At 35.9% G+C, this 18,736-nt stretch overlaps 2 protein-coding genes across 2 annotated transcripts; one reads left to right on the forward strand and one right to left on the reverse strand.

Annotated features, from left to right (window-relative positions):
- Positions 1 to 305: 305 nt before the first annotated feature.
- LOC142982817 (uncharacterized) lies at positions 306 to 5,194 on the reverse strand. The gene is made up of 5 exons (XM_076129501.1): positions 5,187 to 5,194; positions 3,323 to 3,596; positions 2,909 to 3,019; positions 2,563 to 2,716; positions 306 to 478 (listed from the first exon to the last, which is right to left on the reverse strand). The coding sequence occupies exons 1-5, from the start codon at positions 5,192 to 5,194 to the stop codon at positions 306 to 308; spliced, it is 720 nt and encodes a 239-aa protein (XP_075985616.1).
- A 641-nt stretch (positions 5,195 to 5,835) lies between these two features.
- LOC142982501 (facilitated trehalose transporter Tret1-like) lies at positions 5,836 to 16,662 on the forward strand. Its single transcript, XM_076128978.1, has 9 exons — positions 5,836 to 6,080; positions 6,343 to 6,452; positions 6,871 to 6,990; positions 7,319 to 7,474; positions 8,623 to 8,790; positions 11,210 to 11,342; positions 12,593 to 12,822; positions 13,394 to 13,588; positions 16,350 to 16,662. Exons 1-9 carry the CDS (start codon positions 6,014 to 6,016, stop codon positions 16,617 to 16,619), a joined length of 1,449 nt encoding a protein of 482 aa, XP_075985093.1. The 5' UTR covers positions 5,836 to 6,013; the 3' UTR covers positions 16,620 to 16,662.
- The last annotated feature ends 2,074 nt before the right edge of the window (positions 16,663 to 18,736 follow it).

Raw genomic sequence — 18,736 nt, forward strand, 5'->3', positions numbered from 1 at the left:
CAAAACTATTTTCTTGGAAGTAAAAAGTAAAACCTAACTCAACAAATATGTGGCGACAGATCGCTAAAAATAGAAATAAGAGAATTAGGATATTATTTCAAGACTAGCTAAGACCTAAAAAAATTAACCTTATTCATAAACACACCATAAACCTATTTTAGTTAAGGAACTACTATAATATGGTCTCTCTTTTTCATTTCGCTTAGGAGTGAAAGAAACAAAACACTTTATAACTTCGTATATTTTTATGAATAAGAGGGTAACATTTCAACCGACTATTTCATTACATTTAAATCTTTTTGAATCTAATCACTGCTTAAGAAAGCAAACTGTAATAATACTATAGTGTAGTTAGTTAGTAATCCCATCAGTAGCCGAGGGAGTCTGGCGTCGATGTAAAACAAGCCGCAAGCGCTTAACTTGCTGAACGAAGTCTTGTGAATGCGCTGGATGTTTCGGCATAATCTTCTTTTTGCTTCTGACAATTTAGAAAATAACAAATGAGATGACATATAACTTGTTCCTCACCTCAGTGTTGTTGAGAGGTTGTGTTTTTGGCTGCTGACAACGACGTTCCGAGTTCGATTCAGATGGCTTACAGAATGATATTTTTATGTCAAATCATTTGTAAGTTTGGTAACGTGTCTAGTAGGTATACTTCAGGATCGCACCTTATGACATTCAAATTGGGCAAGCATTGTAAATGGCGAAACGAGTATGTATTTAGTTGGTGTATTCAAACTGACAATTTAACAAAATGTTTTTGTCATAAATATAGTCCTAAGGACGTCAAATTGTTTTCTATGATAGAACAAAAGAATAAGACTAGAATGAGCATAGGGACATTCAAATAACATTAATCGCTACAGAAATTTGACAGCATTCGTTATCTAAGAAACTTCTTGCACCTTGAAATAATTTCTTTTTAAATCATAAAAAAATATTCAATCAATATTTAATCAAGGAAAAAAAATGTTATAAACAAAAATGTCCTATACTTAATATTATAATGCAACGGGTCTTATACGCGATTGAAAATTTAAAGGTTAGGATACCTTATTTGCTGCCCGACGTTTCGATCGCATTACAACGACCGTGGTCACGAGCTGACTGATGTGGCTGCTAAGCGTCGTCTTCTTGCGGCGCGAGTTTCGACGCCTACCCTCACTTGGTTTTCACTTAGTGTACATTGTTTTACTGAAGAACTGTTTAGAAGGTAACTACTTTCTCTATCGTGGACAATACTACCTCCAGATCGACGGAGTGGCCATGGGTAGCCCAGTGGCACCGGTTATGGCCAACATCTGGATGGAACATTTTGAGCAATCCATAGATATGCAGGCATCAAATGTGAAGCTATGGAAAAGATATGTCGACGATGTGTATTGTATCATGAGAGGAGATAAACAGGACGTAGAACGGCTGTTGAACACCCTGAACTCCATTCATACTAACATCAACTTCACATATGAAATGGAGACAGACAGATCGTTGGCCTTTCTCGATGTCGAAGTAAAGGTGAGAACAGATGGTACCTTGGGCCACACTGTTTACCGAAAACCGACACACACCGATAGATATCTCCACGCGAATTCGCATCATCATCCGCGACACCTGCAATCCGTGGTGGCTTCGCTGACAACTAGAGCATACGACCTTTGTGACCCTGAACACCTAGACGGTGAACTCTCACACGTTCAGGAGGTACTTAAGCGAAACGGATACAGGAGAACCGAACGACGTCTGAAGAGGCAAGAATGTCAAACTGGTGTTAGCAGAGTACCAGCTTTTATGCCCTACATAAAAGGAGTAACGGATAAAGTTGGAACAGTACTGAAGAAATACTCCATAAAGACTGTATATAGTCCGTTCTCCAAAGTAGCTAACCATTTGCGCACGCCAAAGGATGTAATTCCTCTTCAGACACCTGGCGTTTACAAGGTGGATTGCAGCTGCGGTAGTTCATACATCGGACAGACCAAAAGAACAATAGCTGAAAGGGTCAAGGAACATATCGCAGCTGTCAAGAACCGGCAAGTCAACAAATCCGCGATAGCTGAGCACTTGTTGGAAGCAGGAACCAATCACTGGATCGAGCTACATCAACCCCGGGTCCTCTCCACAGATCGTCACTATTACTCCAGGATAGTACGAGAAGCGGTTGAAATCAAAAAACATACCAATTTCAACCGTGAAGAGGGATACCGTTTATCATCTACGTGGAATCCTGTCATCAGCAAGTGCAGCCGTCGCCGGCATGACGTAACGCGCCAGTGTAAAGACGTCGTTAGTGTTGTGTGTCGAAGTACCGACAATTCCGAACAATGTACACTAAGTGAAAACCAAGTGAGGGTAGGCGTCGAAACTCGCGCCGCAAGAAGACGACGCTTAGCAGCCACATCAGTCAGCTCGTGACCACGGTCGTTGTAATGCTATCGAAACGTCGGGCAGCAAATAAGGTATCCTAACCTTTAAATTTTCAATCGCGTATAAGACCCGTTGCATTATAATATTATGTGTACTAGTCGCGAGAGTTTAAAAACATTAATGTCCTATACTTACTTGAACAATTCGTGCTTAAGAAGATAGCACTGGAATCCTGTGCCCGGTTGATAGCAACGTAAAAAGACTCACAGTAAGAACTTAATATCATTTGCAAGGCCAGGTTCTTTAGCAACCAAGTAAATATACTGTATGCCTTGATTGCTGACTCGTGCTGAAACAAAAAAAATGCTTTAAAGGTACTGTCGCTGCAAAAACTTTGTGATAAAGAGTAATCTATGTTTGGCAAAAACTACTGAAGAAATTAGGATGGAGTTGGTGTAATAATACCAAACCATCATATATTATGACACATAGGCTACCTATTTTTTTAAAGATAAGCGTTGCAAAACATTTGAATACATACATCACCATTTATATCCAGTTGTACTAGAGATAGTTTGCAAATCTCAATCACAATTTGTATATGAATTAACGCGTGAGAAAATGTTTCAACTGTGTGGTATAATATCTGAAAAAAGACAATTAATCAAAAATAAAGTTCTGTTCAGAAGATTCCTAGTAAGTAATTAATTATCATTACTGTTTTATGTTTCAGCTGGTTGCCTAGTCAAAAGTATAATGACTAATCAAATAACAATCAAACAAAGCAGTAAATACTAATAAAAACTGAAACATAACTTTGACGTTATCTTCAGTGGAATTTAAAAAAAACTTATTTTTATAATAGTTAACTCACCAGATATTGAAATGTCTTTCTATACATTTTATAACATTTCAAGATATTAATATAAGCTTTGAACATTTGCTTGCAACGCACTTTCTGGCCATCACTATGATTGTTCCCTGAATTGACAGCCTCATTGTTCCACAAAATGATTTTACTTTTCAACAACATGATAATTCTGATAGCATACACCATATTGGCGTCAAAAGAAACCAAAGTGATAGTATAAAAGAGAATAAACGCGTGTATTTTGGCATAAAAACCACATGCAATGACGAGAATACAAATATAAATGCCGAAAATTGTAGCAACACTGATCCAGTTTCCGATGACGAATCGACGAAATTCTTTGTTGTTGTTCAAAAATCTGTGAACGTCTTGAATTTTAAGAACGAAATCAACATTTCTTTTGATCTGAGTGAAATTTACAAGGAAGTTAACGATAAAGCCTGCGCAAAACAAATGAAAGTCAAAGTAGGTGGTTAGATACAAGAAGTTGCTTTGCATTTTACCTAAGATAGACAAATCGTAGATACGGTACAGAAACGTGAGGATGAACAAAATCGTGCCACAAAGAGAATAAAAGTGACTCCACCTATTATTCATAGTGATAAAGTTGTCTCTTATCAAATATTTGGGGCAAAAGAAAACAGTTTGCATAATGTTTAAAGGATAGAGCATTGACTGAATGTCTTTGTCAAGAATATTGTCGTACAAAACTTCTAAAGCGTAGTTTCTGCAATTCTTTTGTTTTTTAGATATCATCTTTGTTAGTCCTTTTACTTTTTCTTATTTTTGTATTGAGTGATCAACCTGGAGTCTACTGCTCAAGCCACAACCTTTCGAATGAACTTAACTTTTGTTAAAACCGTAAGTATATCTTTGACGTGCGAACTATCCAAGCGGAAGGTACCATTGGAAAGAAACCGTGTAATTAGCGGGCGGAGATGCTATATTGGAATGTCGTTTGGCCTCACTACCGAAGAATAAATATATTAACTTTTATAACCACTAAAGAAACTAACAAAAAATTGCTCAGATTTCTAATAGTATTCTGAATGTTAAGTGAAACTGGATATAAGTGTTGATGAGGCTCAATACTAGAGTAAGATAAAATATGGCAGCGATTTTACAAGAAAATGTTATAGAATTTTTTCTAATTATGTAAAGAGCTTTCGTATAATTATGTTATTGCTTGTACAACAGCGGCTTCTTCCGACGGCCATGTTTACTCTTGAGATATGACATTACATCACCTCACGTCATAATCTATGAGTCCTACGCAAATGTTACGATCGCTAATATTATTCCAACATTATGATGATTACTGCATAGATACTGATTATAGTACTCCACGGGAATAAGGCGTGATACTTTGAGTTACATATACATGTATTATTAAGTGAATAATGATACCTGTATAGCAAAGTATGAGTGATTTTGATATTTTTTCGCCGCTGAATGAATGACTGACTGATGACCAACGCAAAGTCGAAACTACTGAGCTTAGAAAGTTGTAATTCGGTGTGAAGATTCCTTAAGAAATGTAAAGGATCACCAAGAAAAGGTTTCACGGAAATTCCTGCCCTAAAAGGGTGTAATTCTACGCGGGCGAAGCCGCTGTGGAAAGCTTGTTTGATCTATAATAACGATCAATTTCGAAATCACTGTTTTTAAGAACAGAAATATTTCTCATAATTTTTCAGGTATAACATAAATTATTAAAAACGTTATTATCATAATTTCATTAACCATTGTGGAAATAAATAATTATAATTCTAAACAAATGAAAGATATACTTCTAGCTTCTCGTTTTAGTAAATAAGCGATAATTTCCATTTATTATCTCATATCTATATCAATTAAATATCATTGTAAGGTTTAAATATTTAACTTGACTAAACAATGCGATCGTACCACATTCTCTATTGTTGATTGTAAAGGTGTGAATACATACTTTATCATTTTTACAGGTAAGTAGATTATGAACCAGTTTCATAGCTTGTGAACTAGCTAGAATCTGCTAGATGAAGTGAGAGCAATTATATGAAAAATCTATTAAAAAGATGTTGAGACTTGACCCTAAAACATACAAAAAAAATTAGGAAGTATGAAATCTAATGATGATACCCCGTGTGAGGAAGTTGGTTCCTTTTTATAAACAAAGCAAAAGCAAACCGGGCTGTGCCGCCAAATTTTTGCAAAAGCTTTGTATTTGCTGTTACAGCAGTTAGAAATGCGGAGACAGTTTTGGGACGAGTCAAATTATTTACCGCACGGTATAAGGGGTATTTATTCCAAAAGGTTTCCGATTAATAGTTCATGATGAATGTTTTTTTTTTATTTGACTATCGCAGTTAATTATGAGCAAAACTTCAAAATACAAAGATATAAGACATGCACTCTTTGCAAAAGTGCTGATGCAGACGTTTAAAATTTTGAAATGCGGGCATAAGGCGACCTGTATCTCGACAGTTTTGGCACATGATAAATATATGACGACGGACACCTTTTTCGCTCTAATAATAGTTGGCAATGCTACAACACAGTAGATACGGGACTTTACATGTTATTGTGTATATTATGAAAGCTTTTCACTAATGAGTTTCAGTCGAGTAATAGTTGCGCTCTCTGGCAAACATTTCCTACAAATTTTGAGTGAACATGTGAACATATTTAATTTTTAATGAAAATTTCGGTGGTATAATAAAATTGAAGGTATTGTTTTGTTGGGAATTTCAAGTCTTTTTTATACAGTTCTTGAAAAAAAGTGTGTGTATTAACATGAAGAAATTTTATTTTTTATTTGGAGAAGGAAGTAAGGTGAATCAAATAATATGTGCTTTACTCAGTAAGTATCATGTTTAGATATATTATTATACCAGTCCAATAAGTCAAAATACAGATTTTTTTTCTTTCTTCTCTTAAGAAATAAACAAACGTAATATTTTACCCACTATGTTTAACGACAAATCAAAAATTCTTAAAAGTGCTTAATATTTAAATACCTATCATTTGTTCAAAAATTATGTATAGTAAATTACCCAAATTAAGACAGTATTTTGAGGTTTTGTTTACGTAGATTAATAACCGTGAAATTTCGTCTTTTTCAGTTAATTTACCTGTATTTGCGTACGGTGCAAGTGTAGGATGGATGTCACCCATGACGCTTCTGCTGCAATCAGAAAACTCACCACGAGGTGTCCCACTCACAGATAACGAGGTGAGTTCCCATAAAATGGCCCTGCCTTCTGAACTGGTGGTAAATTCACTCTCTGTATCATTAACTATCATAAGTGTCAGCATTTGACCTAAATGAATAAATGATTTGATTTTGATTTAATATTATGAATTAAGGCGCAAGTAAAAAAAAGAGTAGCTTCTTAAGCATTTATGAAACATTTTCTGTAGCTGTTAGTTTCTCTGCTACACAAAGTCCAAACACCGATTGAATAAGTAGTCAAAGATTTTTCAGGCATGCTATTTCACACTACCAAAATACATCTATATAATAATATGTGTTATGTATTATTAAAAATTAACAACTACACCAAAATAAGTTACTTATTTTTTATGTCATTTGAAGGATAAGAGTCGAGCCGGGCCGCTAGTAATACATATATAATAATTACGGTTTGCAGGTGTCATGGATGGGAGCAATAGCCTACTTGGTGTGTGTTCCTGCAGATTTCCTAATGGCAATACTCAGTGACAAGTTTGGAAGAAAATTCACTATGTTCTTCTTATCATCAATGGGTTTTGTGAGTATTTTACAATTAGGAATTACTTTATATCAGTACATTTATTGCATACTATTATGTTCGCCTACCCCTATCTGTTTCCAACAAGAGCATACCATTATCATCAGTTCAATAATTTAACTCTCATCGTCCAAACGCCAAATATTTTGTGATATTAATTTGTGTCAGCATAAACTGAATTAATCCGTAAAAAATCTTATTTAAACATGGATTTTATATCAACATTCATTAACATAAATAAAATTTCGATAGCTTTGACATCACCATCCTTATTCAATTACTCCGTGTTTTAGTTATTAAGTGAAATCTTATCCATTTTATTCTCCAGGGTTGCTGGGTTATCAAACTGTCATCCATGGAGCCGTGGGCGTTTGTCCTGGCGCGGGCACTGGTCGGTATGCTGATGGCAGGATCTTACGTCACATGTCCACTGTACACCAAGGAGATCAGCGAAAACTCCATAAGGGGGATGCTGGGATCCTTAGTAAGTGTAATTTTTATTTTACATTATTAAAAACAAAAACTTTTTTGGAACTCATTATAAGATTGTTAGTCCAGTCATTTAAGCTTAAATTAGGTAAGAATCTCGGAATTCGAGATACCCAGCTGTAAATCTGTAAATACTTGTACATTGACATCCTAAAAGTTGTCTCAAAACCTACATATGGTAGGGTGTACGCAACTATAAAATTTCAAGGTCAAAAGTCACAAAAACCGATTTTTTTGTAAATATCTCATTTCCTATGGAATGTTTGCTATTTGTATTCATTGTTAATATTGTACAGTATTAAATTCTCTACAAATTTTGTTTGAAAACATTTTCTTACGGTGAACCGTTTTCGAAATAGAGGGCGGAGAGCACGCGGTCACAGGATCATTTCAGGTCAACCGGTGCCTCCGGTTGAAAATGCGCCATATATAGTTGATGAACTATCGATAAATCAATGATTATATATATATTATTCCGCCCTCTATTTCGAAAACGGTTCACCGTGAAAAAAATGTTTTCAAACAAAATTTGTAGATAATTTTATACTGTACAATATTAATAATGAATACAAATAGCAAACGTTCCATAGGAAATGAGATATGTACAAAAAAAGCGCAAAAAACCGGTTTTTGTGACCTTTGACCTTGAAATTTTATAGTTGCGTACACCCTACCACATGTAGATTTTGAGACAACTTTTAGGATACAAGTATTTACAGATTTACAGCTGGGTATCTCGAATTCCGAGGTGAAATTACTATAATGACTAGACTATGTATTTTTTCCTAGCAAGCAGATGCAAATGCAGTTTCTTAGGCGCCTGCTGGAGGTACTGGTCAAGAGTTTTTACTTGACCATGTATTATTATTACTAGAATTCACTTTTACCTAAACTGACCTCTGAGATTAAAGGGGTGATTTCCGACTATTATTGTCAACTGGCTAGCTATTGAAAAATTTTGTATGAAAATCTGATCAATGATACTCTGTAGACTGTACTGTAGAGGATCGCGCTACTGATTTTTATAAAATTTTCTCTGACATAAATGTACATTATCTGTACAACATCTAGTCGCCACATAAAGAGAATTCTCAATTTTCCGAATAAAGAAATACTTTAGTTATAATAACTTATTTTTTTCAGGTGATCATATTCCACACAACTGGCAACTTGTTCCTCTATATAATAGGTGATATATTGAGCTATCGCACTATACTGTGGGTTTGCTTATCTCTGCCTGCCATACACCTGATGCTGTTCACTATGATGCCGGAGTCGCCTTCTTATTTAGTGAAGAAAGGTGAATTGGAGGTAAATGCTCTGTATAAAGCCAATTTTACATCTCTGGATAAGTATCAATTAGGTTTGACAACCTCCGTGGCGCAGTGGTTAAGGTGGTTGCCACGCCACTACCTTTGCTTCGGGAGGTCGTTTCCTTCACGAAAAAATTATTTGTGCTACCCACAAATAGTAGTTTTGGGTCTGTTGTTTGTATGTTTGTAAAAGTATTTTTTTGATTGTTTCATCCTAGTATCAAAATTATTAAAGCCTCCGGAAAGGCCTTTGACATAGCTTATTTAGCAGCTGATGTTTCAAAACTACTGAACCTTACATTTAACGTCCCATCCGAAGCACGAAGATGCTCAGGTTTAATACTACTATGTGGTAACCCGTCTATGGGATGAACGTGCCAAAGGTTGCTGAACCCGCAGTTCGTTTGCCGACCTGTGAGCGTAACTGGGCCTGTAGGTGGCTCATTCCCATTCATTTCCATTTTTACCGAAATAAGCTGGCTGTATGGAAACAAGCTAAATAAGGTGGATTAGCCTTCAGTTCACAGATGTTCTAAATTCTGAATTACCTTGCATACAAGGCTCGATTCTCTACTATTATCGCCTACCGACAACCGACTTGTTATCGAGAAATCAGCTTGTTGTCCGATTTGTATGAAAATTTGATCAGCGCCACTAACGGGCGTCGTAGAAACTATTTTGGCAGTACATTTTAAATGTCAAGATCTCGATGCTTGACAATACAGATTATACAGAATTGCGCTATTGTACTAAGTCTTTCTTCTTATCGTATGGTTAGTGGTCAACCTTGTGTTGACTGAAGTTGTTCAAGCCGCCCAAAGGCCTTTGACGTGGCTTAACGACTGTTATCTTAGTAGACAACAACCGGGACCGACTTTTACGTGCCCTCCGAAGCACGGAGACGCCAAGCTCAAATACCACTATGCGGTCACCCATCTATAGAATGACCGCGCCAACGGTTGCTTCACCCACAGATCGTTGTCAGACCGGTGAGCGCAACTGACTATGGACGCCTCACTGTACTAAGTTATTGGACTATAATCATTACGACTTTACAACTTCTACTTTTAGAAGTATCAAATATTTACTTTTAACAACAAATAATTTACAGTTGCAGTAATAAAATAATACAATGTTACCTTTTCGTCATCGTTACGCATTTAGAAGTTCTGTTGTATGACTTTTCCATACTTTATTATATTGACAATACTATTGAAATGATAAGTAGTAGAATTAGTTTATTTGTATCATAATAGAATAATAAGTTATACATTAATTGCTCTATGTCACAGAGAATGTAAATGGGAGTTAAAGATTAAATATTTGTTTAAGATTTAAGATATTGAGTTGCTCATATCTATTTGAACTCACGGATTGGTAAACGATCATCAGCCCCTTATATTTAGCGGTAGTTTATCTATTCAAAAGCGTTTAAGCTCATATAACAATGACAACAGCCGCGAGGATCGATATCTGAGGTTAAGCTATGCTTGCCGAGGTTGTTCTGTGGATGGGTGACCATCTTATACACATCGAGTTCCTCCGAGTTTCGGAAGGCACGTTAAATTGTGGGTCCCGGCTGTCATTTTCGAGGACCTATGACAGTCGTTAACAGTAATCAGAAGCTTAAAAGTCTAGTAAAGAGCTCCACCCAACCCAGTTACCTGGGACCTGGCAGTCGCTTCATGTAAAATTTTGATATTCAGCTGCATCCATTGAGACTGGAAGGCCTGGAAGCCGACTCACACATAGTTTGGAAGAAGGGCTTGGCTGATACTCCTTGAGTTCAAGTGAATGAATGCCTGGTGGCTGCTTAGTAATACTTAATACATTTGTTGCTTGTTTACATATACATTTTAACAGATAACCAACTCAAACATTTGTTTAAAGAATTAATTTATGAGTTACTAAATACCATAAAACGTTATAACATTGCATCATTTTGCTTTGTGTTTAATGTATTTTTGGATTTTGCATAGATAAGTGTCATTGACATGACAACAGTAGCTCGATGCTCCACCATTATTGACAACCGACTAGTCTTCAAAAATTGTTATATGAAAATCTGATCAGCGCCTCTAACGGGTGAAGTAGAAACTATTTTAGCAGTCCATTTTAAATGTCAAACTTTTGATACTCGACAGTACCGACTGTAGAGAATCGTGCTACATTAGTGTGGAGGATTCCTTTCCTATAATAAGAATTTTATGTCTAAATATAATTCCATCGTGCACAATTAGTATCAAGTAGTATTTGTAGCTCATTGTCACCATTAAACTAGATTATGGTCCAAATTATTTGAATGACTACTAACCGAAACGTATTTTCCATTTTCTTCACGTAATACTGAGCGAAGTGTCAGCCCCACCTCTAAGATAAGATAAGACCCCACGATCTAATAAAATTCGCGTTTACAGAAAGCTGCAAAAGCCTTAGCGTGGCTCAGATGTAGACGAGAAGATGACATCACAGTTCTGAATGAACTCGATCAAATAAAGAAAGAACAGACGAATGACGAAGACAGCAATAAATTCGCATTGAAAGCTATTTGTAAGTATACCTAATTTAATAGCATTATAATGTAGAAGGAAAAGGATACAAATGACAATGATTAAGTTTCAAGTTCCATCCGTGGTGGGAGGATATGTTTTAGTGAATTTTCGTATATTTGGTAGTAACAATTGAAGCTTATCGAGACAATAATCTCGCTTTATGTTCTAAGACTATAAACCAATGTAGATTAATTTTTTTACTACAGAAAAAGTACTATAACACATTTCCAAATTAAAAATCAGAAATCCAGTAGTACAATTCTCTACAATTGGAACCATCGAGTATCGAGAGTTTGACATTTAAAATGTGCTGTCAAAATAGTTTCTACGGCGCCCGCTAGAGGCGCTGAACTGATTGTCTTACAAAATTTCTCAATAGCTAGCCGGTTGTCGGTTGTCGATAGTGATAGAGAATCGCGGTACAGTGAAACATTAACGTTGCCTAGTTCTGGTGTAACAGGAAAAATGTTCTAAACTCGAGTCTAGCAGTATTTTTTCAGCGTATATTCAAAATAATATGTAATAAGCTTACAACAAATTATCTTATCAAACCAATGTCAGTTATAACAAATACAGAAGCCGGATGAACTTTAAAACACCTGGCACATCAAACAAATTATAAATTAGGCTTGTTTTATTTGTTTTATAAATAGATAATGTAGTGCCATCTATGTCCGCAGTATTTATTTAAACATTCTAATAAATTTTGCGTAACAAATAGGAACAATGATAACGACCACGGCGTCCCACGTCGGAGCTTTCGAAGACCAGCCTAATTATTTACCAGCATATTTTTCGCAGTGACAAACATGGTCACCTCGCTGCAATAACCGTAACGCCAAGTGCGATGGGTTCAAATCCCGGGACAAATCTTCGTGTGATGAGCACGAGTATTTGTTCTAAGCCTGATTGTTAATGTATTTACTTAGAATTTAGAAGTATACAAGTATGTTTATCAGTTATTTGATTAGTACAAGCTCTGCTTAGTTTGAAATCAAATGACCGTGTATGAAATGTCCAATGATATTTATATTTGTTTATTTTTAAATACATACGTGTTTATCTGTTATACAATATACAATTCTGCTGCAACGTAGTTAATAATTTTTAGATTCGCTTTGGAAAGAATTCCATGGCACGACGATAAGAGTATAGGTCTTTGCTATCTACTAGGTACAACGATTTTTGTGTTCAAGTTGTCTGACAGAACTTATACCAATATATTATACTTATGCTATTATTTTGCAGTATCAGACAAAATCCTGTTCAGAGCCTTCAAAATAGCTTTAGCCGTAGCATTAGCAAGAGAATTCTGCGGTGCAATCCCAGTAACGAACTATGCTGGTGAAATATTCACGATGGCTTCGGAAGGAACTGGTCTGGTACTGACTCCTAACCAGCAGGCTATGATGTTGGGAGCTGTGCAAGTTGTGGGGTCAGCATTAACGTTTGGTACTGTGGAGAAGGCTGGTAGAAAGGTGAAGTCAGAGATATTTTTCAGATGTAAATAACATTTTGTAGATTGAGCAATCAAAATTCAAAATCTTAAGGAAATTTGTATTTTTTTAACGAAATTATATATCTATTTGTCCTTATTCATAGTCATTTATGAAATGGACCGAAGCTCTATTACCTCCAAAGATATTTTCGTTTTGTCTCGTATACGTAAAGCTTTGACAATTTGTATACAACTCAAAATCTTACGTCAATTACGCAACTGCTAGCAGTACCTCAATTGTCTACCATTATCGACTACCGACAACCGGCTAGCTATCGGCATTTTGACATTTAGAATGTACTGCCAAAAGAGTTTCTACGACGGCCGTCAGAGGCGCTGATCAGATTTTAGTAAAAAATTTTTCGATGACAGGCCGGTTGTAGGTAGTCGATAGTAGTAGAGAATTGAGCTACAGTGATCTTTAATTAATATGTAACTGGATATTCATGTGACGTCTTTAATGCCAATCTATAGTCAAATATTGCATCGCTAGAAAGAAGAACGACGATGTGAAGAAGACGAAAAATTTAAACTATTAATTCCACTTACAGACGCTCCTCTTCATCACATCCCTGGTATCTGGACTGAGTATGGTGGCCCTCGCGTCTTGGTTCCTAGCACGAGCCTACAACATCCACGCACCAGCCTGGCTGCCTATCGCAACACTGTGTTTGTGCATCTTCTGCGACTCCTACGGTCTACAACCCATGTCTGTCATTATTACTGGAGAAATATTCTCGTTTAAGGTAAACAGTGAGGTTACTAAGGTGCCCATAGCCAGTTGCGCTCGGTCGGTAAACAATCTGTGGGTAAAGCAAACCGTGGCACGGTCAGTCCATAGATCGGTGACCGCTTTCTGGTATTTGAACCGGTCGTCTCCGTGATTCGGACCGCACGTAAAAAGTCGGTCATCGTTGTTGTCAATTAAGATAACAGTCGCTAAGCCACGTCATAATACGATTAGAAATACTATACCTAGATCTATTGACAAATGAAGCACAATCAGAATAAAATGACAATCAGAATTCAAAACCAAATCATTTATACATTTAGGTCAAATGTTGTTATTTATTATTATTATTTATTCACACGGTAATTGTTACAATTACTGAATGTCCCACTATATCGGCAAGAAGGTAGAGCCTTATAAGAAGAACGAGCAAGAAACTCAATGCCATTCTTTCTGCCTATTATTTTATCAGCTTGGGAATTTTTTGATTTTTAGAAAGCATTTATTCCAGACTATTATTTAAATCAAAAGCATTCTACGAATTATTTCAGACTTTTAATTTTTATTCTTTAGTTAGTTTTAAGTGAGTTAGAACAGTAAATCATTTTTTAATTTTATTTCATTTCCATCTGTATGCCAAACCCATTCAGTATATCCTAATTTAAGTAAAAGTATTGCAAACACACAAACTTTCGCATTTACGATATTAGTAGTTCTCGGAATCTATTCAGTAATTTCCGTTATTAATAGTTTAGTTACTACATTGTCCTTGGCTCTAACAACGACCGCAGTAATTATAATTGCGGTGATGTGACGTCTTCTAAACTACTATCGTTACCTATCTTGTTTCACATCACAGTATTTTATTAGTCTATTGCTAGCTTTTTATTAAAGTGCTCATTATAGCTAGTTGCGCTTACCGGTCGGTAAACGATCTTTGGGATAAGCAAACTTTAGCGCGAACATTACGTAGATGAATGACCGCAACGATATTTGAACTGAGCGTCTCTGTGCTAGGGATGTTTTGTAAAAACTTGGTCCCTTGGTGGAATGTTGTCAATTCAAATTTTTATTCAGTAAGTAAACTAAAAAATATTATAATGCAACGGTCTTAAACGCGATCGTTATAGTCTTCCGAGTTTTCTTTTCAATCGCGTTTAATATTTAGCCATTATAATATTTTGCAAACAAATATAATCTAAAATTTGTTCTGATAGTCTTATGCTTCGTGTCGGTTGAGATCCTAGGTTCAATTCTTAAACTAAAATGCAATTTAAGGTAACTGTCAATAATACCTTAATAATACATCTAAATTGGAGTCATATTATCTACACGATCGAAGAATGAAAACATAAACTAATCAACTAAAGCAATATTTATTGAACTGAATGCGACATGAGATAATAAACTGCAGTACAGTTTTAAAACGGGTTATGCGTAATCAAACCTGCTTGTGTGTGTTAACGACCTCAAATAATATCTGTTCCAGTCACCCGTATGACGAGGATATTTTCTGCACCTCTTACCCGCGGTTTCTGACTACATTTAGCGGTAGTTTATCTATTCAATAGCCTTTTTTTATATGAGTTTTAACGCTATTGAATAGATAAACTACCGCTAAATCTAGTCAGAAACCGGGTATTAGTAAAGTCAACATATCCATCACATTAATACTTTATAAAAAAAATACGATAATTAACTGAACAAAACCACTTACCAAAAACCCTTTCTGCAATTTAGGAGAAAGTTTCTAAAATGTTAATTAAAGTTACTATCGGATTTTAAACCGGAGTTATAACTTTTACTATCACACTAAGTAACATGTAATATAAATAGTAATTCAAAGAAAATTCAAAGATGATGATGAAATCACCGTCATCAACAAACATCAGCAACGACACAGGCCAATGATGATATTGATTCTTCTTCTTCTTCTTCTTATAAGGATTGTTTACTTTTTACGTGCCCTTCGAAGCACAGAGACTCCCTATTTAAATACCACCATGCGGTCGCCCATCTATGGAATGACCGCGCCAAGGTTTGCTTAACCCACAGATCGTTTACCGACCGGTAACCGCTAGCTAAGGGCTATGATGATTTTATCAAAATAAGACCCCAGAAGTACGAAAGAATTGTGGGCTTAATAACAAAAAAACATGAAAATATAGTTATTTTTGTGAATACTTTTGTCGGCTTTAGAAACACTTTGTTTACCTTGTTAGTGTATTTATCGAGCCAGGGAAAAATAAACGAGGCAAAAAATAATTCTACGACATTTGTTGGAGACATCGAAGGCGCGTTATTTCGTTTGATAAGATCTCATGCTGATTCTTGATCTGATTGCTTGAGGTACATATGTTTATAGCGACTAACAAGAAGTCGCACTTAAAAGAAATTCCGACAACCTCTTCATCCGTCTTTTTGGCGATACATGTCTGTGTGACTCTTTGGGTCTAAATACTACATGACCTAAATTTAAAAGAAAATTCTCGCACTTAATATTGCTCTTGTGTCGCGGGGACTTTACAGCGGGGACGACACAAAGTACGACCAGACAAGAAGCAACTGTTTGTGAACTGCATAAATATTTGTTCCGTGTGGTCGATCGAACCTGCGACCTCTCGACGCGCTGGTAGTGGCGTGGCGACCACCTTAACCACTGCGCCACGGAAATCTAAGGACCTTAAAGTCTCTATAACTCTTTACACAAAAACAATATATCAATATGGGAGTAGTTTTTGTAAAATAACTTCTAGCATTTTTTTTATTGTTTCCAGTACCGTGGCACAGTGATGGCAACAGCCATGGCATCAGCATCAACGTCTGCCTTCCTTCAAATGCTGTTCTTCAAGCCCATCGTCAGTACCATAGGGATCCATGTGGCTTTCTACTCATTCGGTGGAGTCTGTCTCATCACAGCTTTGTATGCCATCTTAGTCGTGCCAGAAACGAAGAAGAAAGGCTTGGAAGAAATATATCAGAGTTTAAAGACCAAAAAGGAGAAGTTGGCAGAAGAATGTGAAAAGAAGACTAAGTTTGAAGCGTAATTAGTGTAAATCCCAAACGGATTAAATCGATATTATTTTGTTAGTACGGATTTTTATTAACCTTTTTAAATTTATTACTCTCAGTAATGTGACTCTATACAATTATACTAAAAATAAGTAAATCTAATCAACGTCAGTCCTAATGCTGGGCATGGAAGATCAGCTTTTTTCGAAAGAAAACCTTACGTCTTAAGTCCTTTACGCTGGCCACGTTTTGTTACGTATACCTACATCTAAGAACTGTTTGATTATTTCTACAAAAAGTTTGCCTTCATCGTTGTAGCAAATGATGTCCAGATTGAAAGAAAATAAATACAGTAACACTTAACCAATTTACCAGTGTAAACAAACACTCCTACATAACGAATAGGTACAATATATATATATTTTTTTAATAAAAATCCGTTCAGACTCTTGATGTTATTAGAAATAGCTGATCCGCGCAACTTCGCTTGCGTCACGTAATAGGGAATGGGTCATATTTTACCTCGTTTTTGCACCATTTTTTACTGGTACTCTACTCCTGGTCTTGGCGTGATGTTATATAGCCTTCCTCAATAAATAAGCGATCCAACAGTAAAATAATTTTTCGATTCGCACCAGTGGTTCATGAGATTAGCGCGTTCAAACAAATAAACAAACTCATCAGCTTTATAATATTAGTATAGATATCCCGTAAGAATAAGGTTGCCATCTCTAAAATTTGGAAAACCGGACAAGACGCGTGAAAACCCCGATTGCAAAGAGCAACCGCGACGGAAGGAGTGAGAACGGAGAAAGAGAACAGTGAATATACTTGGTTCGTCGGTTGATCGTAGTGTGCGAACATAGTGCGTGTATGCGGGCGGCCCAAACTTATTTTTTTATTTATTGATTTTTAAAAACCCCATCTACAAATGAAACCTTCCCCGGACGCTCCCCGGATGCCCTCTAAACTAGGACAAATCCGGGGAAACCCGAAGGGATGGCAACCCTACGTAAGAAAAATATCTCCGTTGCCAAATGTAAATAAACGATACATCTTATGCATTTACGTCACTCCTCCTAATGTGTGTATCACTACATAGTATAAATGAGAGTCACTTAGACCCTTAAAATAAAAGAATAAAAAAAAATGAAAGTCACTTGTCGCAGTCTGCCCCTATGTATGTTTACATCTATAAAACTACGCAACGGATTTTGAATAATTCAATAGTAAGGTTCATGTGTAAAAAATTATAAAGGTTTTTTTGTAGAATTACTTTTTTAACCGGTCGAAGCCGAGGTGTACCGCGAGTTAAAGATTTGAGACGCAGAATACCGATCCCGGTTGTTAGTAATTAATTTTTCTCCTTTGTGCGACTATTATCTGAAGAATAGGGTTGTTGTAGACATTAGTTATTGTGTCCGGTATTATCTTTACTAAGAATAAACTGAGTAGGCTTTGTAAGTACTCAGTTATAAAGGAAAACAGGAACACCTGAAATAAATTTCCAAACACTGCATTACACTCTATTCCAATATTGACACAACAAATTTTTTAATGATTATAACATCAAGTCGCTACTCAATTAGCAACATGATAATATTTTTGTTTTATTTTGATTCTAATTTATAGCTTTATTACTGAGCAAATAAAGAAGATAAGTTTCTAGTTTCGCTTTTATTACAACGGTTATGTAAATAAAGTTGTCTTTTTATACTAGTGAGGTAGTCCCGACTCCAGTATAAATTTTAAAGCACATTAAAATTTCTGTTTATACTTGATGCATAATAAAAAACATTAAGAAAGGCATAAGAAACAGATACTTACAATATTAAAATAAATATTGATTTACATGATCTGACCCCGATTTTCCATCTAGATATAAAAATGTCTAAACACGCTAAATGTTGGAAGAGAAAAGCACTATATTTGGTTAAAGAGTCTTCTTTCGCTTGGTCAGGGAATATTCACATAAACAATCTTTTAATAGACATAAAGTGTACTGTTGTAAAAGCTAGTCATCATGGCTTAGCCTTTCTTCCAAACTATGTTGGAGTCGGCTTCCAGTCTAAGCGGATGCAGCTGAATACCTGTGTTTTACATGTAGCGACTGCCTATCTGACCTCCACAACCCAGTTGAACCCAGTTACCT

This window comes from Anticarsia gemmatalis, chromosome 22 (assembly GCF_050436995.1).
Source record: "Anticarsia gemmatalis isolate Benzon Research Colony breed Stoneville strain chromosome 22, ilAntGemm2 primary, whole genome shotgun sequence".
Lineage (NCBI taxonomy): Eukaryota > Metazoa > Arthropoda > Insecta > Lepidoptera > Erebidae > Anticarsia > Anticarsia gemmatalis.

Excerpts from the sequence above, each read along its gene's own strand:
- LOC142982817 (XM_076129501.1), bottom strand. Across the intron at positions 2,717-2,908 it reads AACTGGATATAAATGGTGAT|CACGAGTCAGCAATCAAGGC; the intron begins GTATGTATTCAA and ends TTTTTGTTTCAG. Across the intron at positions 479-2,562 it reads CTTAAGCACGAATTGTTCAA|AAGCAAAAAGAAGATTATGC; the intron begins GTAAGTATAGGA and ends CTAAATTGTCAG.
- LOC142982501 (XM_076128978.1), top strand. The coding sequence starts at position 6,014 with ATGAAGAAATTTTATTTTTTATTTGGAGAAGGAAGTAAGGTGAATCAA. Across the intron at positions 7,475-8,622 it reads GGGGGATGCTGGGATCCTTA|GTGATCATATTCCACACAAC; the intron begins GTAAGTGTAATT and ends TATTTTTTTCAG. Across the intron at positions 8,791-11,209 it reads TGAAGAAAGGTGAATTGGAG|AAAGCTGCAAAAGCCTTAGC; the intron begins GTAAATGCTCTG and ends TCGCGTTTACAG.